General features: G+C 41.3%; 2 protein-coding genes across 7 annotated transcripts in view; one reads left to right on the top strand and one right to left on the bottom strand.

Annotated features, from left to right (window-relative positions):
* The window catches only part of fbxo36a (F-box protein 36a), a 49,233-nt gene extending 26,204 nt beyond the window's left edge, over nt 1–23,029 (bottom strand). Inside the window, exon 1 of the mRNA XM_067995071.1 lies at nt 22,705–23,029. Coding sequence (XP_067851172.1) covers nt 22,705–22,800 — 96 coding nt within the window. The 5' untranslated portion in view covers nt 22,801–23,029. The remainder of the gene's footprint in view (nt 1–22,704) is intronic.
* Nucleotides 23,030–23,395: 366 nt separating this feature from the next.
* The window catches only part of trip12 (thyroid hormone receptor interactor 12), a 136,958-nt gene continuing 132,952 nt past the window's right edge, over nt 23,396–27,401 (top strand). For 4 of the 6 annotated variants that reach the window (XM_067995070.1, XM_067995069.1, XM_067995068.1 and 1 more), the window contains exons 1-2: nt 23,396–23,513; nt 26,620–26,696. The gene's annotated coding sequence lies outside the window, so the exon portion shown is untranslated. Of the gene's footprint in view, nt 23,514–24,166; nt 24,395–24,423; nt 24,604–26,619; nt 26,697–27,401 lie in introns of those variants that run through there. The other 2 variants (XM_067995066.1, XM_067995067.1) reach the window with 2 other exon arrangements.

Here is a 27,401-nt window from a genome sequence, read left to right as displayed (position 1 = left end):
GCTCTTCTGGTGCACATCCAGGTATTTTTTTAAATGAGTTGAGGGTTTCTGCCTCTACCATCCACTCAGGCAGTCAGTTCCAGACCCATCCACCCCCACGGCCTCTGGGTGAAAAATGTTTTCCTCATTTCCGCTCAAATCCTTCTACCAATCATTCTAAATCTATGCCCCCTGGTGATTGACCTCTCTGCTAAGAGAAATAGGTCCTTCCTATCCACTCTATCTAGGCCCCTCATCATTTTGTACACCTTAATCAAATCACCCCTCCGCCTCCTCTGTTCCAAAGAAAACAATCCCAGCCTGTCCAATCCATCATCATAGCTAAAATTGTCCAGTCCTGGCAACATCCTTGTAAATCTCCTCTGCACTCTCTCCAGTGCAATTACATCCTTCCTGTAATGTGGTGACCAGAACTGTGCGCAATACTCAAGCTGTGGCCTAACTAGTGTTTTATACAGCATAACATCCCTGCTTTTATATTCGATGCCTCGGCTAATAAAGGAAAGCATTCCATATGCCGCCTTAACCACCTTATCTATCTGTCCTGCTACCTTCAGGGATCTGTGGACATGCACTCCAAGGTCCCTCACTTCTTCTACACCTCTCAGTATCCTCCCATTTATTGTGTATTCCCTTGCCTTGTTTGGTCTCCCCAAATGCATTACCTCACACTTCTCCGGATTGAACTCCATTTGCCACTTTTCTGCCCACCTGACCAGTCCATTGATATCTTCCTGCAGTCTACAGCTTTCCTCCTCACTATCAATCACACGGCCTATCTTTGTGTCATCTGCAAATTTCTTAATCATGCCCCCTACACTTAAGTCCAAATCATTAATGTATACCACAAAAAGCAAAGGACCTAGTACCGAGCCCTGCGGCATCCCACTGGAAACAGACTTCCAGTCGCAAAAACACCCGTCGACCACTGCCCTTTGCTTCCTGCCACTGATCCAATTTTGGATCCAATTTGCCACATTCTCTTGGATCCCAAAGGCCTTTACTTTTTTGACCAATCTTCAATGTGGGACCTTGTCAAAAGCCTTGCTAAAATCCATGTAGACTACATCAATTGCGCTACCCTAATCAATCCTCCTTGTCACCTCCTCAAAAAATTCAATCAACTTAGTCAGACACAACCTCCCCTTAACAAATCTGTGCTGACTGTCCTTGATTAGTCCTTGCCTTTCTAAGTGACAGTTTATCCTGTCCCTCAGAATTGATTCCAATAATTTGCCCACCACTGAGGTTAGGCTGATTGGCCTGTAATTATTCGGTCTATCCTTCACTCCCTTTTTAAACAACCGTACAGTGTTAGCAGTCCACCAATCCTCTGGCACTATACCTGTATCCATTGAAGTTGAGAAAATGATTGTTAAAGCCTCCGCTATTTCCTTCCTGATTTCTTTTAACAGCCTGGGATACATTTCATCCGGCCCTGGTGATTTATCCATTTTCAAAGATGCTAATCCCCTTAATACTTCCTCTTTCACTATGTTGATCCCATCCAATATTTCACACTCCTCCTCAACTTCAATCCCTGTATCATCCCTCTCCTTTGTGAAGACAGATGCAAAGTATTCATTAAGAACCATACCCACCATCTTCCACCTCCACACATAGATAACCTAATAGACCCTACTCTTTCCTTAGTTATCCTCTTCCTCTTAATGTATTTATAAAACATCTTTGGGTTTTCTTTGATTTTACCTGCTAATATTTTTTCATGCCCTCTCTTTGCTCTCCTAATTTCCTTTTTAACTTCACCCCTGCACTTTCCATAGTATTGAGTTCCCAGTGACTATGACATCCAGGGGGCTCTAGATTTGGCAGCCCTTCCCTTTTTCTTTTTGGGAACATGTTTACCCTGAACCCCTTGAATCATCCCTTTGAATGTCTTCCACAGCTCTAACACTGATTTACCTTCAATTCTTCATCATCTTATGATGCCTCTTCTCGTTGCTGTCCCTCCTCCGATTCCAATCCTTTTTGCATTACCAAGTTAACAATGATGCTCCGTATTGTAGGGAGTCACCACAGCAATCAAAGCACCTGAATCTTTGCTTCAAAATGCAAATAGTATGCTCAGTGACCAGTGTTGCAAACATGGTGGGGTTGGGGAGGGGTATCATCAGCCAGGTGTGGAGGGGTATCCCTTCACCCCCCCGCCCCAGTCACCATTCTTTGACGTTCCTTGATGGGTGAAAAAGTGGGGAGATGGATGAGCATCGCAGAATGAAGGGGGTCACAGCAGCTATCAGTAAAACAGATGCAGACTTGCATTATCCTTTATCTGTGATCATACTCCAGTCGAACATGGGTGGAGTGGTTGCCCATCCTGTTCACAAAAGCTTCTGGCTCATCTTTTTATACCCTGTCAGCTACAACAGTGTACTCTGTTATGCTCTGGACATGAGGGAAGCCTGCTGCTACAAATACCAGAGCTCTTTCATTCTGGCTGTTGAATCCATTGCAAAGGTAATGTACTGGTTTGCCTTTGCAAGGGGCGCATTGGTGACCTGTTTTATGCAGCTGTGCACTGCAGATTTGGAGTTGTGGTCGATGTCCCCATGTAACAGCCTGGAAAGAGCTGGTGACGAAAAAGCTAAGGGCAGTGGTGATTTTGACAGCAACTGGCCCCTAGTCCAGCAGGCAGCAGGTCTTGCTACAACAGCCTGCCTAGTGAAGCGCAGCCTCCTCCTGCACCGCTCTTCAGAAATATCCAAGAGAGTAACTCTTCACCTATAAACCTCGTGGGTTGGGTATGGCCTCCTACAAGCAGCCTCCCAGCTGCCTTCTAACAGGCCACACCTGCTGCTTGTTCTGATTTGTCAGGCTGCTGCTGCTGCTGCTCCTCCTCCTCCTCCTCCTCTTCTTCTTCCAACAGTTTGACCATCCAAAATCATGAAGCAAAAACAGCACCCAAGATATGCAGTGAATGCTTAATGAGGGTGGATAACAGTAGGCGGGGGTGAGGCAAAGTAAAACCTCATAACTCCCTTGGAAATGCACTACTCACAATGGCACACGGATACTAATAACCTAAGTGCCTGCAGGTGATTGGCCCTTTAAATTCAGCATGGAGACATATCAGTCAGCTTGTGAAGCCAATCCCGCTCGTTTTCCTGGGTTTGCCGCTTTGCAACAAATGACCTCATCACATCACCATTTGAATTTATTAATGAGGTACCCCCTGTTTCTGGTGGGTGTGTTTCTGATCCAAGGTAACTCCGGAGTTAAAGTGACGGTTGGCGGGTTTTCGGCAGGAACGAGGTGGTAAGTCGATTTCCGTCATTTTATCTGCTCACCTGCTCTGTTCTGCGGGCTGGGTTGGTTTAAAACAGGGACATATATAAACCCACTATTCTTCCTTTAATGAAGGACAGAATCACGTGCTACTCTTCTGTGGACATGGCAGAATTATGGGATTCTATATTTCTTTCGGAAGTCTCCTGAGGTCCCAATGTGGTAACCCAATCCAGCCAAATCAGGATCAGGCACAAGAAAGCTATTTTTTTTCATAAGACTATTCCCACAAAAGCTATTAGCTCTGTTAGCATAGTTGCTCAAATCCCTATATGAAACTCCTCTATCTCTTTATTTCAAGTGTCCAGCCATTAATTTGAAATTTTCCTATCAGAATGCTGTGTAGGATAGCCTTGGTCTCCTAGGAACCATACTTCCAGTCTGCCTTCTCTTTTAAATAAACGAGGCACAGAGGATTATGTTAAAATAAAAGAATTGTGACAGTTGCCTGGAAATTGGGTATTAACCTGCATGATCCTGTATAGCTGGTCACTAATCACTTGAACAGTGATGAAGTGCAACCCCATGTGGTTTATAAATGCCATGAAATCTGGTGTTAGGCCCTGGATAGCCATTAATTACCCCCTGAGCTTTGGGGAATTCTGTAATAGAGAAGAATGTCAGTGTCCTCTCAAGTTACTTTTCTGTTGGATAACTGATAAAGAATTGCTTTGGTAGACAAAGTATCATTGGCTTGCCTGATTTGTTTGTGCTGTATATTTAGGACTAACTGATCTTGCATATGACCACATGCTAGGTTGGATGCATGGAAGTTAAGAGCAGTGGCATCTTCACTGCCACTGGCAGTTCTGTTCCTGTGATAAAGGTAGTCTACAGATCAGATTCCAGCAGATGGCACAATTTCTTCACTGTTTCTCTGGCAGACAGGAGCGTATGAAGGAACTTCTACTCAGCAATTCCGGGTTGGTATGTCTGGGTTCGCAAACATGGCTCCAAAGTTAAAGCAGGTGAGGGCATAGCCCTGCTCTATTCTTCAGTTCTTCAAGAAACTGGTGGGTACCATCAAAATTTATATTTTTGTTTTGGATTATATCAGATTTCAGAGAGTTGGGGTATGATTTTTACTTGGAGTCGGGAACTGAGCGGGTGGGTAGATTTTCGAGTGGAAAACCCCAAAGTGAAGTGAGTGCGTCGGAATCTGCGATCGTATCTCAATTGAAGGTAATTATTTTTGCTTCTAGGTTTTCTGCGTGACAGCCAGACAGATTGACCGGCTGGCTCGCTGCCTGTCAGGAGGGAAAGCAGCCAGGGAATGGTGTAAGGCAAGTCTGAGATCGGGGAGGGGGTCTGGGTGTCATGATATCGCGGGGGAAGGGGCTCAGCCATTAGTGGAGTTAGGGTCTTGGCCACCAAGAGGAGGGTGGGATCTTGGCCGGCGGCGGGGGGGTTTGGGGTACATGCTGGTTTAAATCCTAACCAGCAATTTCTGAGATGGGGTGGTTGGGGGTGAATGAGAGTTAGTGATCCTATGCCAGAATTTCTACTCATTGGTGGGGAGGAGAAGGTTTGTTGTCCTATCCTGGAATTTTTGCGATGTGTTTGTGGTCCTATGTTGTGGGGATGCATTTGGCCTTGTGGTCGTTTTTTTAGGGGGTTGTGCTCCGATATATACTCATTGGCTTGGTTCCCAATTTTTGCTCAGTTGAGTGGGGACCATGTTTATTATTGCACCGTGGGATGTAGAAAGTGATGCAATGGTGGTGTTGTGGGGGAGAGATTTATTTTCATTGGTTGCAGTTTTTGCTAGTTGATCTCATGGAATTGCACAAAGGGATCAAAACCAATTAAACTTTTCAGGTCAACCAAGGGAGATATTGAACCAAGACAAGGATGGGAAGGGTGAGAGAAAGGGAGAGAGTCACAACAGTGAAGGCAGACTGAGAGTTGGCAGCTGGGGGATTTGAGGGAGCGCTGCCATCAGTGGAAAGAGCTGGGATTCAGCAGAAACCGGTGCTATCATTAGCGCTGAAGCTCAATATTTATCAGTAAAAGACGCGATTTTAAAAAAATCAAATTCTGATTATTTGGTGATCAGTGTAATATAAGTAACATTCATATTTGAACTTCCTAACAGCACTAACATTAGCATTAAAAGATGAAAAGCATGACTGATGTCCCTGGCGGTTATTTTCTGCTGCATATAGGAAATGTGGTGGATTCAACCAAAGGGCCTGTCAACCACTGCGGAGGGAAGACTCAACTGAGGAAAATGAAGGAGCTTTAGGAATTCTGGTGTGGAAAGTAGATTTATTAGAGCAGATATGACAAAGAGGAGATGACAATTAGAGACAGAGGTGAAGTATTTACTAGGAGGGGAAGGGAGGCAGCGAGGGGGAGGAATGAGAGGGCGGATAGACTGTGAGGACAAAGGTGGGCGAGATGAGAGACAAGTGGGGGGGAACGAGGCAGGAGCTTGAGATTTATCCAATTCCTGGATGGGGTGTCTTAGTGCTTCCTAAGAACTCAGCAATAAGTCCGACTGGTACTTTGCTCAGCAGGTTGGAAGTTTGCTGAGCTATTTGCAGGATATGTATACCTGCCGCCAGGCACAAGTGTAATTCAAGCATATTTGTTAACACACTTTTTCAGTCATTTTTGGTTGGCTTCTGTGTTTCATGTTCTTTGGGGTTGCCCATTGCTCTGAGGATTCTACTGTTGATTGTGTGTGTGTTTCCACCACCTGGATTTCCAAGGACGTTTACTCTTTGCAGATTAAAAATACAGCAAGATGTGTAAGGTACTCTACACTTTCTTATGTTTACAAATAACTTTAGGTTTTTTTTATTACCGACCGTGTATCGGGGAGAAGCCAGTGGACAACATATACCAATATTAAACAAGGAAAGAACTGAAGCCAACCTACTGAAGTTCAGCAGGGAGTTAATGGGAGCCACCAGCATCTTGCACCCACTGCAGTACATGCCGGGCTGCATGGGGAGGAGGGCATGAAGAGTTGGCTCCAGATTCAGGCCAGGAATAAGGAACACGAACCAGGGTGAGCAGGAGAGAAGTGATTTGATGAACAATGCAACATAAGTAACATTCATAATTTGAACTTCCTAACAGCACTAGCATTAGCATTAAAAGATGACCAGCATAACCAATGTCCCTGGCAGTTATTTTCTGTTTCATATGGGAAATGTGGTGGGTTCAATCAAAGGCCATGTCAACCACTAATGAGGGAAGACTCAGCTGAGGTAAAAGGACCTTTATGAACTCTGGTGTGGAAAATAGATTTTTTTACAACAGATATGATAGAGAAGGAGAAAATTAGCGAAAGGGATGAAGTATTTACTGGAAGTGGGGTGGGAAGAAACACAATCCAAATAGTTGTGGGAGTCTGAGCTTGTAATAAATATCTATGAAAAGCCTATTGCTAAAGATGGAGAGAAAGCCAGAAAAAGGGAAGAGGTGGACCACACAAAGGTAAAGAATGGATGAGAATTGGAAACCTATTTGGAGGATTAGCAAAAGAGCAAAGTTCTTATAAAATGTTATGATTCTTTCAAGTAACTTCACTGCAGAATATTTCAGATTTTGTCACCATTGTTAAAAATATGTGTGCACATTCTCAAAATTGATTCACGATGTTAACAATTGATTAATTTCTGAATATTTAATTTAATTGAGTGATGGCTGGAAGAGTGAATAGGGACCCAACACAAAAAACTCTCAGCCAAACTTTTGCCTGAGAGAACTGCTGCAATACCTGATGTGTCAATCACAGGTTTAAAGGGCCAAATCAACTTCGGCTGCATCTCGCCTCTGTTTCAATGGTGAGATTCAGAAGGCATGGGAAACCCGTGCAGGCGAAGTAAATTCATTTCAGCTTCAGAATCAACAAAAAATTACCTACTTCAAGTATTTTTAGTAGGTAAATTGCCCCGTTAACAATCCGCCCGTTGGCATTAATTGGGGACATGACTGTGTGCGCATCCAAATACGCTCATGTGTTGGATGCAGTTGTGCTTGATAAAGCTGTTATTTTAACCTCCCACCTGTTCTTTGGGGTTAAAATTTCCCTCCTTTTTCTCTCTCTCTCTGAAAGGCAAGCCATAACAAAGATATGATGTGGAGATGCCGGTGATGGACTGGGGTGGACAAATGTAAGGAGTCGCACAACACCAGGTTATAGTCCACTTCACCTGACGAAGGAGCAAAGCTCCGAAAGCTTGTGATTTCAAATAAAGCTGTTGGACTATAACCTGGTGTTGTGCGACCCATAACAAAGATAGTACATGTAGTTATAGTGTGAATTAGGCACTGGCCAGACAGATTAACAAATTTTAAAAAAAATAATTCTACTTAGTGCGTAGATGGGGAAGTGTCACATGTATACTTCAAATATCATTCATTAAAAAAATGATAAATTACAACAAATTATTGTTACCTGAACAATACTAAATGCCTTAATTAGGAGTAAACTAGAAACTACCAGCAAAAGCAGAAAAAAAACTACCAATCAAAGCAGTAAAACATACCAATGAGCAATGACCACAAAGCCAACCAAAAAAATTGCTTAAACGTGTCTTCAACATGCTTTCAGCTGCCATCTTGATTTCTATTTTGACCTTAGTCCCTACCCTATTGTCCAAAAAAAAAATTTCTAATGTAATAAAGATTAAAAAATAATTCACAACAATATCATTTTAAAAACTTACTCACAAACATACTTATTACCTCTTCTACTTGGTCAAACAACTGCCCCATACACGCCCTGTCAAACAACAGACAGTTCTTCCCCTGGCATCACACAGGATCATTCAAGCTACGAATATAATTAAAACACCCTATCTGAAGCCTGGAAATTTGTACCAAAGATCTTAACAACAATCCCCTTGAATCACATCTTGGCCTACCCTCCAGATCAACTCATATGCATATTTTCAAAATACAGTTTTCCTGGCCCACTCAGCATGTTGCTTTCTTACCTGCCTGACAAGAGTTCCCAGTATGTTGCTTTCCTACCCACCAACTTGGAGTCCTGCTGTACTGCTTTATTATTCACCTACGTGGAGTCTGAGTGGGAGATTTTGAGGCCTCCTGCTCTGTAGAAGCAGGGCGGTAGCGCCCCAAAAATGGTGGGGAATGACTTACCTTCCCATTCTTGCCGACGGTGTGGCTATTCCTCCCTTCCCCAGGGCCTACCGCCGGAGTGCCCGCCTGAGTCAAAGTATTTTATGGAGAACAGCAGAATAATCTCCCTTTCAGCATCCTTGGGGCCTTGCATTTTCTCTGAGCTGTGCTCAAATTTATTAATGAGGTGAGAAACAAACCTCACCTACCATCAGCCATATTGATGACTATGGACTATACAAAGCAGTTTCCAGGGCATACAAGATTCTGCTTCCATATCTATTGGAATCTTGCATGAAAATCTACCTGCATACTGACTATTTAAGGAAAATAAGAAAGTTGGCAAAATACAAGTTAGTTTGATCTGGAATTCTCTCCCTAAACCTCTCGTCTCACCACCTCACACTCTTCCTGTTTGATCAAGCTTTTGATCACCACCACCATCCCCCACCCCATCCCGCCTAATATTTCCTTCTTTGGATCAGTGTCCATTTTTATTATGATTACGCATCTGTGAAGCACCTTAGGGGGGTTTTCCTACGTTATATATGCTATATAAATGCAAGCTGTTATACTTTGCACTCCTTTACTTCTACTGTGCGGTATGTAGAGAATGCTGTAATAAAGGAGGTAATCCGACATTTGTCCTATTACAATCAATTAACATATTGTAGTGATTGTAAAGGTTGTGAAAGAGAACAAGTAGGATTTGTGTATGCTCAAAGGGCTTGCAACCATCTATAATTCTCAAGTTCCATTGTCCGTGCTCCCTGGATGACAAAAGAGATAGAGTAAGATGAAACGGAAAAAAAGGGGCTTATGACAGGTGTCAGGTTGATAACACAAGTGAGAACCAGGCAGAATATAGAAAGTTCAGAGGGGAAGTGAAAAAGGAAATGAGGGGCAAAAAGAAAGTACGAGAGACTGGCAGCTAACATAAAAGGGAATCCAAAAGTCTTTTACAGGCATGTAAATGGGTAGTAAGAGGTGGGGTAGGGCCGATTAGGGACCATAAAGGAGATCTACTCATGGAGGCAGAGGGGATGGCCGAGGTACTAAATGACTACTTTGCATCTGTCTTTACCAAGGAAGAAGATGCTGTCAGAGTCTCAGTAAAGGAAGATATAGTTGCGATACTGGATGGGTTAAAAATTGATAAAGAAGAGGTACTTCAAAGGCTAGCTGTACTTAAAGTAGATATAGTCACCCGGTCCGGATGGGATGTGTCCTAGGTTGCTGAGGGAAGTAAGGATGGAAATTGCAGAGGTACTGTCCATAATCTTCCAAACATCCGTAGGTACAGGGATGGTGCCAGAGGACTGGAGAATTGCAAATGTTACACCCTTGTTCAAAAAAGGGTGTAAGGATAAACCCATCAACTGTAGGCCAGTCAGTTTAACCTCAGTGATGGGAAACTTTTAGAAACGATAATCCGGGACAAAATTAACAGTCACTTGGACGAGTGTGGATTGATTAGGGAAAACCAGCGTGGATTTGTTAAAGGCAAATTGTGTTTAACTAACCTGATAGAGTTTGTTGATGAGGTAACAGAGCGGGTTGATTAGGGCAATGCAGCTGATGTGGTGTAAATGGACTTTCAAAAGACGTTTGAAGTGCTGCAAGGTAGGCTTATCATAAAGATAGTGGGCAGTAGCAACATGGATAAAAAAATTGGCTAACTGACAGGAAACAGAGTAGTGGTGAACGGTTGTTTTTTGGACTGGAGGGAAGTGTACAGTGGTGCTCCCCAGGGGTCGGTGCTGGGACCACTGCTTTTCTTCATACATATTAATGACTTGGGTGTACAGGGCACAATTTCAAAATTTGCAGATGACAAACTTGGAAGGGTAGTAAACAGTGAGGAGGATAGTGATAGACTTCAAGAGGATATAGACAGGCTGGTGGCATGGGCAGACACGTCACAGATGAAAGTTAACGCAGAAAAATGTGAAGTGAAACATTGATAGGAAAAACGAGGAGAGGCAATATAAACTAGAAGGCACAACTCTAAAAGGGGTACAGGAACAGAGATCTGGGGGTATATGTACACAAATTGTTGAAGGCGGCAGGGCAGGTTGAGAAAGTGGTTTAAAAAAGCATACTGGATCCTGGGCTTTATAAATAGAGGCATGGAGTACAAAAGTATGGACATCGTGTTGAACCTTTATAAAATACTGGTTTGGTCACAACTGGAGTATTGTGTCCAATTCTGCCCACCGCACTTTAGGAAAGATGTGAAGTCCTTAGAGGGGGTGCAGAAGAGATTTACTAGAATGATTCCAGGGAAGAGGGACTTCAGTTACGTGGATAGACTGGAGAAGCTGGGATTGTTCTCCTTGGAACAGAGATGGTTGCGAGGAGATAGGTACTCAAAATCATGAAGGGTCGAAACAGAATAGATAGAGAGAAACTGTTCCCATTGGTGGAAGGGTCAAGAACCAGAGGACATAGATTTAAGGTGATTGGCAAAAGAACCAAAGGTGACATGAGGATAAACTTTTTTACACAGCGAGTGGTTAGGATCTGGAATGCACTGCCTGAGGGGATGGTGGAGGCAGATTCAATCATGGCCTTCAAAAGGGAACTGGATAAGTACTTGAAAGGAAAAAATGTGCAAGACTCCGGGAATAGGGCGGAGAAGTGGGACTAGCTGGATTGTTCTTGCATAGAGCTGGCGCGGACTCAATGGGCCGAATGGCCTCCTTCCGTGCTGTAACCTTTATGATTCTCTCAGTGGTATTTGTGGGAGAATGAAGCATGTCAGTTTCACCTAAATACATACAAATCAACCCAGAAAACTAGCAAAAGTGGACTGGCACCTTTTTAAAAGCTTTTTAGGGGTAGTGCCACTCCTAACAGCTGAAAAACAATCATGAATATCGGTCTTATGACATTAAGGCAATTCAGACCAAAACTGCAATGGGACACAGGCTTGTTACAAGCTGCAGCTGTGTTATACCCAATGTTCAATCACTTTTATTGTTGGAGGGGGCAAAGTGAAGTACACAAAAGCTTAGTTTGCAGCAGTAGTTGATTTCTGAATTTCCGAAAGTGATACGATTGCTGAGGCATGAAATATATTTTCCTGTGAGTCCAAAGATATGTCTCCCTCCCCCGAGAAATGTTTGATTTTTGCCATTTCATTTCATGCATTTTGGAACCATAAATAATTTTTCCTGGTTGTGTTAGATATTAAAGTAAAAATGAAAATAGTTGTAGGGGCTTCAATATTTGTCTTTTCATCGGGACTTAACCCCAGCTACGTTTTGTTAATTTGTGAGCTGAAACCTTTTACAACATGCATTTGCAACAATCCCAACCAGCAGTGTTTGATATTAACAAGACAACATTGGCTCATGATTGTACCTCCTTGTCCCTGACTTCATGGCAGTACAAACATTTTCTGCCCACTATTTTAAAATAAATAAGTTACCCCTCCATTAAAATAGTTGGCAAAGGAATGTCAAATGAAAGTGTTAAGCATTCATCTGCTTTATCGACAACAGTAATTTCTAGCCTATATTGCTCTCTTGACTCAGTCAAAAAGGTTTAATATTCTTGCAGTGGAAATAAAAAATCAATACACACCACAATCATTATAAAAAGATTACAGTACACAAAACATGACTTGCAGGAACAGAGTAGGGAGCTGAATTTTGGACTCACAGGTAGACCTAACTGACTCCAGGCTGGGGTATGCACTCCACTATACTTTTATTGATTATTTGTATCACTCTTCATGTTCACTAAGGATGTTGATTGGATGGTGCAGGCTCTCTCCCTGGTTACTGTGTGCTAACAAATGGTCCTCTAATACAAGCGCATAAACAAATTGAAAACAGCTTTGAAAGCTACAGGGTTCAAGTGGGCATCACAGCTCACCCAATGCATTCATAATCAGGGAACATTTTCCTTTTTTAAAGAAAATAAATCTTCACATAAAACAACAGCTGACAAGCTCCAAAAAGTTTCTTTAGGGGAAATAAACAGCTTATTTATTGTACGCTAAATAAACACACCTGTAATACAAATTACAGAAACCATCAGCTGATTATAAAAACTTTTCTGCCTCAAGTTTGTGAAATCAACAGTGCCAAAAAACAAACTATTCTTTGCTTTGGCTGCCTATTGGCCTGCCCTCTGACCAATCCGGTTCTGACAAACACCAGTTCCACTCCCTTCACCTAATCTGATTGGTTCTGACAGGATCCAAACCTACCTTCCAGCTGCTCAGGCTGGTTGATACTGATAAACCAGTAATCAATTAACCAAATGTCATGCTTTGAGATTTTTACTTAGTTGGCCTGGAATGGATTTTTGATATAAAGGCAGATTCAGGTTTCAAAGGGTAGTTCTCAGAGTTCAGCAGCAACACACAAAGTATCAGGTACCTTTAAAACAGAGTCCCACGTTGGCATTCACCAAATGGGCACAGGAAGCCCAAGAGACGTGGCTGATAGAGAGTAGTCATTTTGGGAGGAAGAAAAGATCCTGCAGGAAAAAGTTCTTTTAGATGCAGACATCCCCTAAAGCACCTGTTCAGGCACGTGAGCCACGTTATAGTAGAACTTCTCATTTACATTAAAAAATAGAGGAGGTGCTCTAGGGCCTGGGTGTGACAGTGGGGGAACATGGGGTGTGGCAGCGTTGGGGTGGGAACATAGGAAGGTTGTTAACTCCCCAATACTGCTATATGCAGTTCCTACAACCTGTGTCCTACCTACCTGCAACTTAGAACATCTTCATAGAATCATAGAAGTTTACAACATGGAAACAGGCCCTTCGGCCCAACATGTCCATGTCGCCCAGTTTATGCCACTAAGCTAGTCCCAATTGCCTGCACTTGGCCCATATCCCTCTATACCCATCTTACCCATGTAACTGTCCAAATGCTTTTTAAAAGACAAAATTGTACCCGCCTCTACCACTGCCTCTGGCAGCTCGTTCCAGACACTCACCACCCTTTGAGTGAAAAAATTGCCCCTCTGGACCCTTTTGTGTATCTCCCCTCTCACCTTAAATCTATGTCCCCTCATTATAGACTCCCCTACCTTTGGGAAAAGATTTTGACTATCTACCTTATCTATGCCCCTCATTATTTTATAGACTTCTATAAGATCACCCCTTAACCTCCTACTCTCCAGGGAAAAAAGTCCCAGTCTATCCAACCTCTCCCTATAAGTCAAACCATCAAGTCCCGGCAGCATCCTAGTAAATCTTTTCTGCACTCTTTCTAGTTTAATAATATCCTTTCTATAATAGGGTGACCAGAACTGTACACAGTATTCCAAGTGTGGCCTTACTAATGTCTTGTACAACTTCAACAAGACATCCCAACTCCTGTATTCAATGTTCTGACCAATGAAACCAAGCAAGCTGAATGCCTTCTTCACCACCCTATCCACCTGTGACTCCACTTTCAAGGAGCTATGAACCTGTACTCCTAGATCTCTTTGTTCTATAACTCTCCCCAACGCCCTACCATTAACGGAGTAGGTCCTGGCCCGATTCGATCTTCCTCTGTATCCTGGGCTTTCAAAAAAAAATGTAAGAGATAAAATTAACTACATTGTTAAACTAGCTCTTAATAGTAATCAAGGGCACTGATTTACAGTTTCAATGCAATTATGTACATAATCATAGAGTTTGAGCCCCAAAAAATCACTAACCTGCTCACAATACTCTAATAAAAGTTCAATTTGACTTATTTAATCAATAGGCTGATAATATATGCTACATAGAATGAAACAACATATTTTTCTGGCTCACCGTGAGCAACGTTACAGGCGATCATATATATATACAAAATAAAATATGAAAATTTCTGTCACAATGAGATTTTACTGCTGAAATTACAAGCAAGGAATCACTGCTGAAGAGCTAGGGGGACGTACAAATTAAAAGCAAAGAACACGGCTAGAAAAACTACCAGCCAAGGATGCAAGCCTGCAGTAGGTGGCAGACCGTAGCAACATTCAATGAGAGGATTATGTCACTGGCCGAGTTGAACTGAAATCCACACATCGAGTGAATTGACTGTCACAAACTCCAGCATATCTGATCTAAAAGGGATGTGAACAGGATAGTAAGCGCTCGGCCATCCTTAGCAAGATCCAAGTGCTACTAGCAGATATTAAGGATGCATGAAAACCACGAATCTAGCAGCCAGCAAAATCTACCAACAACAACAGAAAGAGAGCCAAAGAAATTGCTGAGTATTTTTTGAAAATCCTTTCAGTCACCGTCTTGCTTTCTTCAGTACGCTGAGGACTTACTAATGGTAATAAGATTTGTTGCATAATAAAGACATACCAAGTTTAGAAGAAAATTATTAAACTTACCTATACAATAGAAATTTCTACATTTCAAATACCTCCAACGTTTTCTGTTTGAGGCCTGTACCTGTCAAAAGTCCAAGTCTTAAGGCCATGAACGTTCTGAGAATCTTCAAATTCAGCTGCAGAGATTAAACAACGCAACAGGCTACAGCTCCCAGCATGCATTATTTCCCATAACTTTTTAGGACTGATAGCAAAGCTGGCCATTCACAGAGCATATCAGGACTTGTTGTTTGTATGCCTTGTGCTCCCACCTACTCTGTTGCCCGTTGTTAGAGAAGACTGACAATTAAAAGCCTCCAAGGAAGCCATTATTAGAAACAGTGAAGGTCATTTGAATTTTTGTATAAGATCAAAACAACTTAATGCATGAACTTTGGAATTTTATCAGAGGTAACTTTCACAGAAAATCAATGTAATTTACTATGTTCAACTGGTAATTTATTTAGCAAAGACAGAATACATGTGCAAATATATAAGGAATTTTAAAGTCAGTGCTTTTTGCCAATTTAAAAACATGTTTTTCTTTTGGGGGGGTATTTTTATTGCAAAAAATGAAAATTTGGACCTCCAAAAAGCCCAGGTAAATTGAGAGTAAATCAGTAATAAACACCTTTTTATTTTGAACATTGCTAAAACTCAAGGAACCTCGCAAGGGACTTAAAAAAAAATGTAACAGAGCAAGCTAAAGGACAACCCACAATTACACAGTTCACAGGCACCACTTTTATGAGGCTTACCGTTTGACTCTCACAACCCCCTAGATTGTTTTAAAAATTAAAAGTAAATTTGAATTACCTATAGTTATTGTTACAGCTCCAATCATTAAGGTGTGTTAATAAAAATTGCTGGAGATTATGCACAGGGAAACAGTTGTAATGTTGCTTTTAGCAAACAATACTTGTGACCTGAGTCAGTCTTTGGTTGATGACCCCAGTGTTCAGGGGACTATAACAACAACAATTTGCATTTATATAGCGCCTTTAATGTATTAAAACGTCCCAAGGCGCTTCACAGGAGCATTTCAAACATAATTTGACGCTGAACCACATAAAGATAATCGGACAGGTGACCAAAAGAGGTAGGCTTTAAGGACCATCTTAAAAGAGAGAGAGGCGGAGAGGTTTCGGGAGGGAATTTCAGAGCTTAGGGCCTAGGCAGCTGAAGGCACGGCCGCCAATGGAGGAGCGGTTAAAATCGGGGATGCGCAAGAGGCAAGAATTGGAGGAGCACAGAGATCTCGGAGGGTTGTAGGGCTGGAGGAGGTTACCGAGATAGGGATGGGCAAGGCCATGGAGGGATTTGAAAACAAGGATGAGAATTTTAAAATCGAGGCATTCCCAGACCAGGAGCCGATGTAGGTCAGCGAGCACAGTGGTGATGGGAGAACAGGACTTGGTGCAAGTTAGGAGTTAGATAGAGTTTTGGATGAGCTCAAGTTTATGGAGGGTAGAAGATTGGAGGCCAGCCAGGAGAGTATTGGAATAGTTAAGTCTAGAGGTAACAAAGGCAAGGATGAGGGTTTCAGCAGCAGATGAACTGAGGCAGGGGCGGAGACAGGCGATGTTACGGAGGTGGAAGTAGGCGGTCATGGTGATGGAGCGGATACGTGGAAGCTTATCTCTGGGTCAAATAGGATGCCTAGGTTGCGAACGGTCTGGTTCAAACTCAGACAGTGGCCAGGGAGAGGGATGGAGTCGGTGTCTAGGGAGTGGAGTTTGAGGCGGGGACTGATGACAATGGCTTCGGACTTCTCAATATTTAGTTGGAGGAAATTTTTGCTCGTCCAGTACTGGATGTCAGACAAGCAGTGTGACAAATCAGAGAGAGTGGAGGTGGTGGTGAGGTAGAGCTGGGTGTCGTCAACGTAAATACGGAACCTGATGTGTTTTTGGATGATGTTGCCGAGGGGCAGCATGCAGATGAGAAAGAAATAGGAGGGGGCCGAGGATAGATCCTTGGGGGACTCCAGAGGTAATGGTGCAGGAGCAGGAAGAGAAGCCATTGCAGGTGATTCTTTAGCTATGACTGGATAGATAAAAATGGAACCAGGCGAGCGTCGTCCCACCCAGCTAGATGACGGAGGAGAGGCATAGGAGGAGGATGGTGTGGTCAAGCATGTCAATCGCTGTAGTCTGTTGAGAAGGATGAGGAGGGATAGATTACCATGGTCACAGTCATGTAGGATGTCATTTGTGACTTTCAGAAGAGCTGTTTCGGTACCGTGGCCGGGCGGAAACCTGATGGAGGGATTCAAACATGGAGTTGCGGGAAAGATGGGCACAGATTTGGGATGCGACAACACGTTCAAGGACTTTGGAGAGGAAAGGGAGGTAGGAGATGGGGTGGTAGTTTGCGAGGACAGAGGGGTCAAGGGTGGGTTTTTTGAGGAGGGGTATGATGATGGCAGATTTGAAGAGGAGGGGGACAATACCCGAGGAGAGGGAACTGTTAATAATATCAGCTAACATGGGAGTCAGGAAGGGAAGTTGTGTGGTCGTAACTGTGTCTGACCACTACTGTCCCTGCTCCGTACCTAACTAGGAATGAAAGACTAATGTTTGCTACAATATAAAGAATATAACCTTCGCGACAGTTGCTAAAGATAAATCAGGTCCCCTTTTTAAAAAAAAAAGTCCAAAATGCATAGCATTCATTTCTCTTCCTCCCAAAAATCGGGTCTACAGATGCGCATTGCATCAATTACCTCATAATGGCATTTGCAGCACACAATGTGTGTACCGATATTGTGGATGCAATTCACATGCACCTCCGGTGATGATATTTGGTAAGGATACAATGGAAAATTTCATAGGGTTTTTCTTCAAATTTGGGAAAGAATCATTTTTTTGAACTAATTCTCCTCTCCAAAAAAAAATCCAGGAAATCATCGGTGGAAATTGGTAAAACCTGATTTTAAAATGGTCCCTATACATGTGTGAGAAATGAAATTTTGTACTTTGAAATGCTGGCATTGTTTAATTGTTCTACATTTTGTAATGTATTTAAATGGTTAGCTGCATTTCTTTTATTTATTTGTTTCTGAGAGAGCACTACAAAACAGCAAACAAAATGGCAATTTATGGAAGATTATTGTTGAAGTTTAAAGGGAAGTTCTGAATTTAAACATGATTAATTTAAGCAGACCCTTTTAGTAATGTTAAGTACTGTGCCAGAGGTATTTGAAAATTAGTTTGATCTTTTCTTCAGTTTTATATTTCTTGCTCCTCGCTATAAAATATTGCCCCTTAAACACTTTGGATAACCTGCCATTTTGAATTGTAGATAAGGATGTTTTTTGAATGGAATTATAATTTGTACTAATTTCAGTCAAAACATTTGACATGAAAATTGCCATAAGTGCAGCACAGCAGGCACCACTGACTTTTGCTCTTGACCCTGCCAGAGTATCTGAGGGTAGCATATTTGCATATCTTTAGTGGGCATTCGCATCAGTATGGGCATATCTTGAAGGCCCACTAGGGAGAGAGCTGGAATTGTGGGGCTGGCAAGCTGCTCGGAGACCAATCAGTGCCACTGGCTCTGAAGCTTTTCATATGCTACAATGGGCTTCCCATTAGAACATAAGAACATAAGAAATAGGAGCAGGAGTAGGCCAATCCGCCCCTCGAGCCTGTTCCGCCATTCAATAAGATCACGGCTGATCTGATCCTAACCTCAAATCTAAATTCATGTCCAATTTCCTGCCCGCTCCCCGTAACCCCTAATTCCCTTTACTTCCAGGAAACTGTCGATTTCTGTTTTAAATTTATTTAATGATGTAGCTTCCACAGCTTCCTGGGGCAGCAAATTCCACAGACCTACTACCCTCTGAGTGAAGAAGTTTCTCCTCATCTCAGTTTTGAAAGAGCAGCCCCTTATTCTAAGATTATGCCCCCAAGTTCTCGTTTCACCCATCCTTGGGAACATCCTCACCGCATCCACCCGATCAAGCCCCTTCACAATCTTATATGTTTCAATAAGATCGCCTCTCATTCTTCTGAACTCCAATGAGTAGAGTCCCAATCTATTCAACCGCTCCTCATATGTCCACCCCCTCATCCCCGGGATTAACCGAGTGAACCATTGGGAATGCACCTCTAAGAAAAGGAAGAGGAGAAGCCACAGAGGGATGCTAGGCAGGTCAGCACTGGAGAAGCTCAGCATCCATCTGCCACCAGAATCTTAGGCAGAGGTGCACGTACCTGCTTTTGTCATAGGAGTATTACCTGTGGAGGCTTCAGTTTATAAAGGAAACCATGACCGAGTTTTGACACATGCTGCAAGAAGACATACAGTCCCACCATCTGACAGTGGCTGTAAGGTCACAATTGCCATTAGCTTTTGTACTACAGGGTTATTTCAGGCTGCTAGAGGAGACATCATAAACATTGGGCAATCAACTGTACACATTAAGAGAGTTGAATTCTTTCCTACTGATGTAGTTTGTGGATTGAACAAGGGAACATGTACGGCCATATAAATGCAAGCTATGACTCATTGGACCTGCAACAGTCCTGCCATTTTGTAAAATTGCAGTGTCCTGTCATGCTGCTTCTAGTTGTCTGTGGCAAAAAAAAATTAAATTCCTCACTCTAACAAGTAATGCATCCATGGCTTGCTTAATGTATCTGTGCAAGGTATTTGCATATCTTTAGTGGGACTCTACTCATTGGAGTTCAGAAGAATGAGAGGCGATCTTATTGAAACATATAAGATTGTGAAGGGGCTTGATCGGGTGGATGCGGTGAGGATGTTCCCAAGGATGGGTGAAACTAGAACTAGGGGGCATAATCTTAGAATAAGGGGCTGCTCTTTCAAAGATAGAGGTGAATTTACAATAGGTATCCCATTGTAAATTGTTTTAAATGCAAGTGGGGGAGGAATGACTGCACAGCAAATGTACAAAGGCAGATGCACAAAGTAGTCCATAACAGCAAAAAAAAAGCTCCAAAGAAGTTTGGAACTGAAGCTACAATTGGTTCTGAGCTCTTTAAATTCTGTTCTGCCATCTGCTAAATGCCTATCAACCCTGGATACCCATTTTAAATGGGCAAGAAGGTGAATCAGCACAAATGAGGCAAAAAGAATGAAAGAACTTGTGTTTATATAGTGCCTTTCGCTTCTTTGCTTAACAGGTAATGAATTACTTTTAAGTGTAATCACTGTTGTTATGCAGGCAAACACACTGACCAATTTACACACAAGATCTGACCAATAGCAAATGAAATAAATTATCAGATAATCTGTTTTAGTGGTGTTGGTTGAGGGAAAAATGTTGGCCAGGTTACCAGGAGAACTCCCCTGCTTTCCTTCACATAGTGCTATGGGATCATTTATGCCCACCTGAACAGGCAGTCAAGCATTGAATTAACATTTCATCTAAAAGATGGCATTTCCAACAATGCCGCAATCCATCTGTGTGTCTGATTACCTTATGTGTTTGAACCCACAACGTTCTGTCTCGGAGGCAAGATTGCTGCCCACTGAACTGAGGTGACAGTCAATGGAACTGATGGAAAATGGGGCCCATTACATAATTTCTGACTCATTTGCATGCAACTCTCCAAAAATGTTTCATTTCCCATCCCGATCTATCCTTGGCCCCTTGTCATTTGCATGCTGCTCCTTAGTGATGCCTCCACCACCTTCCTCAAACCCATAACCATATCTATGTCATCAGACTGCCTGAATGATATTAAATAATGGGCGAGTCAAAATTTCCAGAGATTTCCAACAGAACATCGCAAAGACTAAAGCCATCATTTTCAGCTCCTACTATAAACTCGAATCTGAAACCTTACATCACCAAGACTCTTTTAGTTCCATCTGTGGAACATCGTGCACTGCTGCCTCTGCTTTAGCTACAGCTGTACTGAAACCCTTATCTACATTTCTGTCACCTCTAGATTCAATTTATCCTTGCCAGCCTTCCATCCTTCACTCTTCATCAACTGCAACTTGTCAAAAACTCAGCGAGCTATATCAGGTCCCCACACAAAGTCCCGTTTTCCCATTATCCCCATCTTTGCTGACTCACATTGGCTCCCTGTCCCACAAAGCATTGAATTTTAAGGCTCCCTGTCTCACAAGCATTGAATTTTAAATCTTTATCAATTGCTGAAAAAGGCTATTGATTTGCTTATTACTTACAACCTATGGGAAACAAAAACAAAATTTAACTCAATCATTTTAACCATCTATCGTCTCAGTGCCTTTTTAAAAAAAACTTGTGCAAATACGCTATGGTTTAAACACAACAGTTAAGAGTAACTCTTTCTCAAAATCCTTTCTGTAGAGAAATGGTCAAAAAATCCCAAATTATGACGCATGCATTCAGGATTGCCACTCAATTATCAAAATTTACAGTAGCACCTCACTGGCCTTGATAGCCTGAATAGATACCAGATACAAATCTATTCATGCTTGAATTAACGTCATTTATTTTAATTGACTATTTTCAGAACAAAGCAAGCAAATAAATAGTTACAATTAAAACAGTTGCACATTAATGGAATCCTTGTCTCATTGCACTATTCTGCGGACAGTTTGACAAATATACTAGTTTAAAGAATGTGTGGTATTTATTTAAGGGCACCAATTTGAAACTCAAAAATAGTATAAAGGAAAGAAAACTAAACCATGGGTATAAACACCTAATTTTTGTCTGATCGTACAAGCCTACAAAGACAAAAAATCTATTATTTTCACTGCATGATATTGAATTTCAAGATTATGCTGTTGAAAGAACAATATGGCCAATAAACTAAGACTTCCACAGACAAAAATTAAAATTGTGATTTATTTTTTTTAAATTATGTAATTTTTAAATTATGTTATCACTGTAAATATCTCCAAGATTGACTACTCATTAGATGGCTCAGGAGAAGGCTATTATCCAATGTGACAAGTGTTGCTTGTCCAAGGATCTTAAACTCTTAAAAAAAACAAAAGAGTGTTAAGAAGAGGACATTGTACACAAAATAAGTTGTGTCACAGAAATCTCACGTGCACAACACATATTGCTTTTCAGATACCCAAGTCTTATAGTTTACTGTTTATCCAAGGTATCTGTAAAGCAAGATGGTCACCCTATAATAAAAACAGAATATGCAGGTCAGGCAGCATCTGTGGAAAGAGAAACAGAGTTAATGTTTCAGGTCGATGACTTTTCATCAGAGAAAATGTCATCGACCTGAAACGTTAGCTCTGTTTCTCTCTCTCTTTCCCTCTCCACAGATGCTGCCTGACCTGCTGAGTGTTTCCAGCATTTTCTGTTTTTATTTCGGATTTCCAGTATCCGCAGTATTTCGCTTTTGTTTTAATGGTTACCCTATACTTGGTCTCATGACGCATCTCTGCACAACAGACACAAATTTGCAAAAACTGAAAGTGCTGGAAAGACTGCATGCCAGTCAGCATCCGTAGAGGAAAAAAAAAGACAGGTTAATGTTTCGGACTGTTGCCTTCTGAAACATTAACCTGCCTTTCTCTCTCTAGCGATGCTGTTTTTTCTAGAATTTTCTGTTTTTGTTTAAGATTTATAGTATTTTTCTTATTATTTGGACACAAATTTTCATTTATTAAACAAAGTACCAAGAAGTCAACCCTCCGCCACAAATTGCTTTATCTGAAAGGGCGTATTTGAAATGGTTCTATCTCTTGGGGAAATTTAATTAATTAATGTTGGACAACATTTTCAAGACATTTCTTATTTTGTAACTATTGTTATCAGATCAAACACAAGCCAGCCTGTCAAAGTGTTAAAACAAAGGCAAAAATAAATTGATTCGCCGAAAACAAACAAGTTATAGATATTCAATACTGAGTACTGGCTTTTTTCGATCCAGTCGAGGAGAGTCAGAATAGTTTTCATCCTGAAAACTTGCTCTATTGCGCCAGGACAATGAGACAAGTTATAGTCAAGCGAGTACTTCACATTTTTCTCGACTGACATACTCACCGTTGCATCTGTAACAATCAGCTGATAATAATCCTTACTTGGTGCTGGAGCTTGTGCTCTGATTTCAAAAATTGTGCCTTGTAATAAAGAGGCCATTTTGGACGCTTCTTATTACCAGAGCAACGGCGTCGAATGTAAACAAGAGCAGCTGCGACTAGTTTTACTTGACACGAAGTTCATACAACACAAATTCGTCAAAGCCCCCATTAACACCACTTTACATTTTTTTTAAAAAGGAAATATTTGGCAGATTTGATTTAAAATAATTCCCAATCAAATATACGTGTAATCGTTAACGTAAACGGGTTACTATGACTAACAGTTCCCAAGGCTGGAAAGGAGACGGGGGGGTCATGACCTCGCGTAGTAATACAATTGAAGGTGGAGGAGGAAGAGGAGTGGATTAATTGTAAATATAGCGGAATACATGTTTTTTTTCCCTCCCAAAAGAGATCATTCTGTGCACGATATTGGTATATTTGAAAAAAAAAATCGTATGAATGGGAGGAAATAAATAAGATTTTTTTTTTGAAAGCCGCCGCATATTTGGGTTTGTGTTTGTTTAAATTGTGGGGCCAGGAAAGGAGTGACACTTCTCTCTCTCCACCCCCCACCCCTCCTCCAAAAAAAAAACTCGATGGAGCAAAGAAAATAGTGCCGGGGGAAGGATACACGGCGACGCGCAGGGTGAGATGGTTGAGTTAAGCTGCCGTGGAGGCCGAGAGTTAGTAAAGAGAGGGGCAGAGGGAGAGTGAAACAGACACACAGCGTGAGAGCTGGTGACAGGCTGTAGAATTGGAACAAACTAGGTAATAACCAATGTACATTTATTTAAAACAACAGGAACAAAGAAAGTGGGGGTGGGGGGGAAAAGAAGGACATTGTTAATTCTTTATCTTTAAAGCCAAACATTTTGAGGTGTTTTTTTCTCCCCCCTTCCCTTCTGGCACCCAGAATGAATTCCTCAGCCTTGTATCTCGTTCCAGGGTGTGCTAGATTTCCTCCCCGCCTCCTCTTAATATATATAAAAAAAAATGTTGTTAAAATTATTTGAAAAGCAGGGAATGGAAGATATATATATTATATTATATATGTGTGTAAATGTTATTTAGCTTGTCCGTTTGTCGTTTCCCCCCATATCTCTTGTGAGTGACCAGCCCAGGCTTCTTTTGGCTTTTGAGTTCTTTTCCTGTTTGTGGTGCCAGGAAAATGGAAAGCGAGAGAGAGGCCCTTTCAACCCGAGCTCCGGGCTCGGCCTCGCACTCGCATTGCTAAGGGCCAGGGAACAAAATGGTTTTTGACATCTTTTACTCAAGTTATTTCTTGAGTGTTTTTATGATTTTAAATTAGTTTGTTTTTTTTTTGTTTTGTTTTTTGGGGAGGGGAAGGGGGTGCCGGAGGAAGCGGGGTTTTTTTTCGTAATTCCGCCCCCCCCCCCTTCTTTCCCAGCAGCACTTGGTGTTTGACGTTCACACATCCGGCGACAGCTGTAACTCCGACAGCGGGGATTGACGCTGAAATACAGGCCTGGACGCTAATTCCCCACAATCTTTTTCCTTCCCCATAGCTTTAAAAATTGTTTTTTTTTTTGAATGTGATGAAGAAAAGTGGTGGCTAAGCTTGAACGTTACAGTAAATATAGCTGCTCCATCCCCTCCTCTCTGGTGATTGGGCTTAAACCCACTGCGAGGTAGGCCGCTTGTAACCATAATGAAAGCTCTAAAATAAAGACCTGTTGTCTAGGCCTGATAAGTAATATTTTCCATGATCCAGACGGACGTGCAATAATGCCCCATTTTGCGGACAGTAATTTGTTTTCATACGTTAAAAATATACTTCAAAATAGAATTTAAAAAGCGACTTGTACACTTTACAGCAAGGAATGGGGATGTTACTTTGGTGGGTATATATATATATAATATATTTATCTCGTTCAGAAAAATTAGTTAATAACCGTTTTGTTAGTACTAACACCGACCATGGTGGTGCGATCCTGCGGCAGCAGTGTTGTGTAGGCCGCAAAAGTAAACAGGAATGGCCAACGCACCACATATCTCCGTAAACCCATTGTCTGTCTTAATTTCAACAAAGACGGCAATATATTTAGCTGATTTATGTAAACTTTTCTGTGTGCAGAGAGAGCCGAAAGTTCGGTCCCGTTTTTAAACGTTCATTGAAGACTGAAACGTTTTAATTTCTCTCCATTTTGTGAAGCAAGTTGAGTTTAATTTGGCTTCGGCGGGGGGGGAAGGGAAAGTCAGCGTGTTTTGCCAAGAACAGTCGTCATCAAATAACTATTTGTCATGGGTGCCTTCATAATCGAATATGCATTAAGTGGTCAATCGCTTACATTTCTGTTGTACCTTAACTACAATTTCTCATTGAAGTTATTGCAAGAGAAATTGGGGATTTTCTCCAAGTACTAGTATGAAGGTTACCGTTTTACTTTTTTTTAATGGGAATAAATTAATTTTTCTCAACGTTTCTAAATTTGAGATTGATATTTGTCTACATAAGTGACTGCACTTCGAAAGCATAAATGCAATTTTTTTCCTTATTGTGCTGACGACTTTTTAATGGGTTTTTAAGGGTTTGAGGGCAAGAGACACATTGTGAACAAATAACAGCATTAAGATTGAATGTTAAGGCCATGTAAGATTCAGATATTGTAACTTTTCAATGGCAATATCATTTAAGGCATTAACATTTGAGATTTTTTTCAACTTCAAGGATCTAGTTTTAAAAATTTCTCCTCCTTTCCTGAAGACAGCAACTGTCACCCATCTTAAATCCTGATGAATGTTGGCAGGTTATTTCCCAGGGAGGGTATCATGGCCAAGTCTATTCTGTCCTTACTTGCAGTCCATATGTGAGCACTTTTGTTCAGGGTGGTGGAGTAGGCATTGGATAGTGGTTTACTTGACATTTCAACTCTAAGTATTAGTGATTTTTTTAACTTAAATTTAGTACTTAATAAATGTTCCTTTCTTATGGGAAAGAAATCAGGGATTCATGTTGTAGAGTTTCTCTCTTTACAACAGCACAAATTATATTGGGATGGCAGGGAAGTTCTGGTTGGTTCTCCTGGACAATATTTATCCCTCAACCAACATCACTAAAATAGATTATCTGCTCATGTTTGTGGGACCTTGCTGTGAGCAAATTGCTTGCCACATTTCCCTACAGTACAGCAGCACTTCATTAGTTGTAAATCGCTTTAGGACATCCTGAGGTCGTGAAAAGTGCTGTATAAATGCAAGTCCTTTTGTTTTTGTTTCATGGCTGGTTTGAAATTAAACTGCTGGAAAAGCAGCTACAACATAATAATGTCATTGGTTCTGGAATTAAAATCAATTTTTTGAAATCTTATTTTACCCTTCGTGGGATTACATTGACAAGTCACCTTGTGCTTTTGAATAGAAAAAGTACTGATCTTGTACATGATAAACCTAGTTCACTTAGTATTGAATTGAGGGGAGGGAGTCAAGAAAATTAACCATCTGGGATGAATAAATCCTTGCTTTGATTAGTTTATAGTAATCTAAAATCAAATTGTACAATTTGATTAATTTGGAGCATTTCTATGCTAGAATAAGACTTAATTTTTTTTCTTTTTAAAGGGAAACAAAGACAAGATAACGGTATAGTTGAGTGTATGGTTTAATCTATTTCAAATGACTTGATATTTTTGCCCCTTTGCTGTTGGCTGTCTCCAAGAAGGAGCTCAAAACTTATGCAAGTTACTGCAGAGATGTTTAGAAAAGTCAGAACATGTGTATTTCATTTTTTGATGTTTAATCCTGAATGCACTTAGAGTATTTCTGGGCTCAGAGCATCTTTTTCCTACACCCAGAGACCAGCTGACAACCATTTCTGAAAGGTTAAAATGGCTGCAACTTTTTTCTATGCTTACAGGTCAGTTTTCACGTGATGTTCCTGCTCAGGGTGCAATGAGGGTTATATAAGCTGGCACTGATGTCCTTGCACAATTTGTAAGTAAACAGGTCTAAGATTTGTATTGACAGCCTGGGTGCAGATACATGAAATTAAATGCTGAGTTGGGAGAATGTTACTATCAATGCATCTGTTAAGAATGAAACTGTACAATGAACTCATGCTGGTTGTGTTTTATTGGTCTGCAGTATTTGTTTAAATAATGGGGGGAGAAATTACTGAGCCCAACAGTGCCTTGATAAGTCATTAACCCAAGGTTAGTAGTGATTATTACAGTTTGACTATGTTCTGCTTCCTTGCAGTGTTATGCTCCAACTCAAGTTCTCAGGGCTCTCAAACGTTTCCCCCCAAAAATTAAATGGGAATGAAAACAATGTTAATCTTGTGACTTTTTTGGAGTGGTATTGCAGTGTATTATTAAGGAATCTTGTGCAGAAGAGAACTATGGAATCTGGTTAATAACACTTGTAATTCCTTTTTAATTTTGTTCCAAAATCACCAGTGACATCTTTCATTAAAGTGAAAAATAATTAAAGCTCACCAGACAGGTTAGCCTGTTCTGAAGTGGCATTGAAGGCAGTTTTGGATTCTTTCTTTCCAGAGTTTGAGGCTGTGTGGAGGCCTACATACATAGTTAAAGGAGAACCCCAATGTTTTTTGACATCTGCCTATGCATTTTAAGCAAAAACAATAGCATAATTAAGCTGTTCATTGCTTTGGGGCCTTTCTGCCACAGTAAAGCA

The sequence above is a fragment of the Heptranchias perlo genome, chromosome 13, assembly GCF_035084215.1.
Source record: "Heptranchias perlo isolate sHepPer1 chromosome 13, sHepPer1.hap1, whole genome shotgun sequence".
NCBI classification, from domain to species: Eukaryota; Metazoa; Chordata; class Chondrichthyes; order Hexanchiformes; family Hexanchidae; genus Heptranchias; species Heptranchias perlo.
Note: the sequence above shows the minus strand (reverse complement) of the source record. Positions and strands in the feature narration are given on the sequence as shown.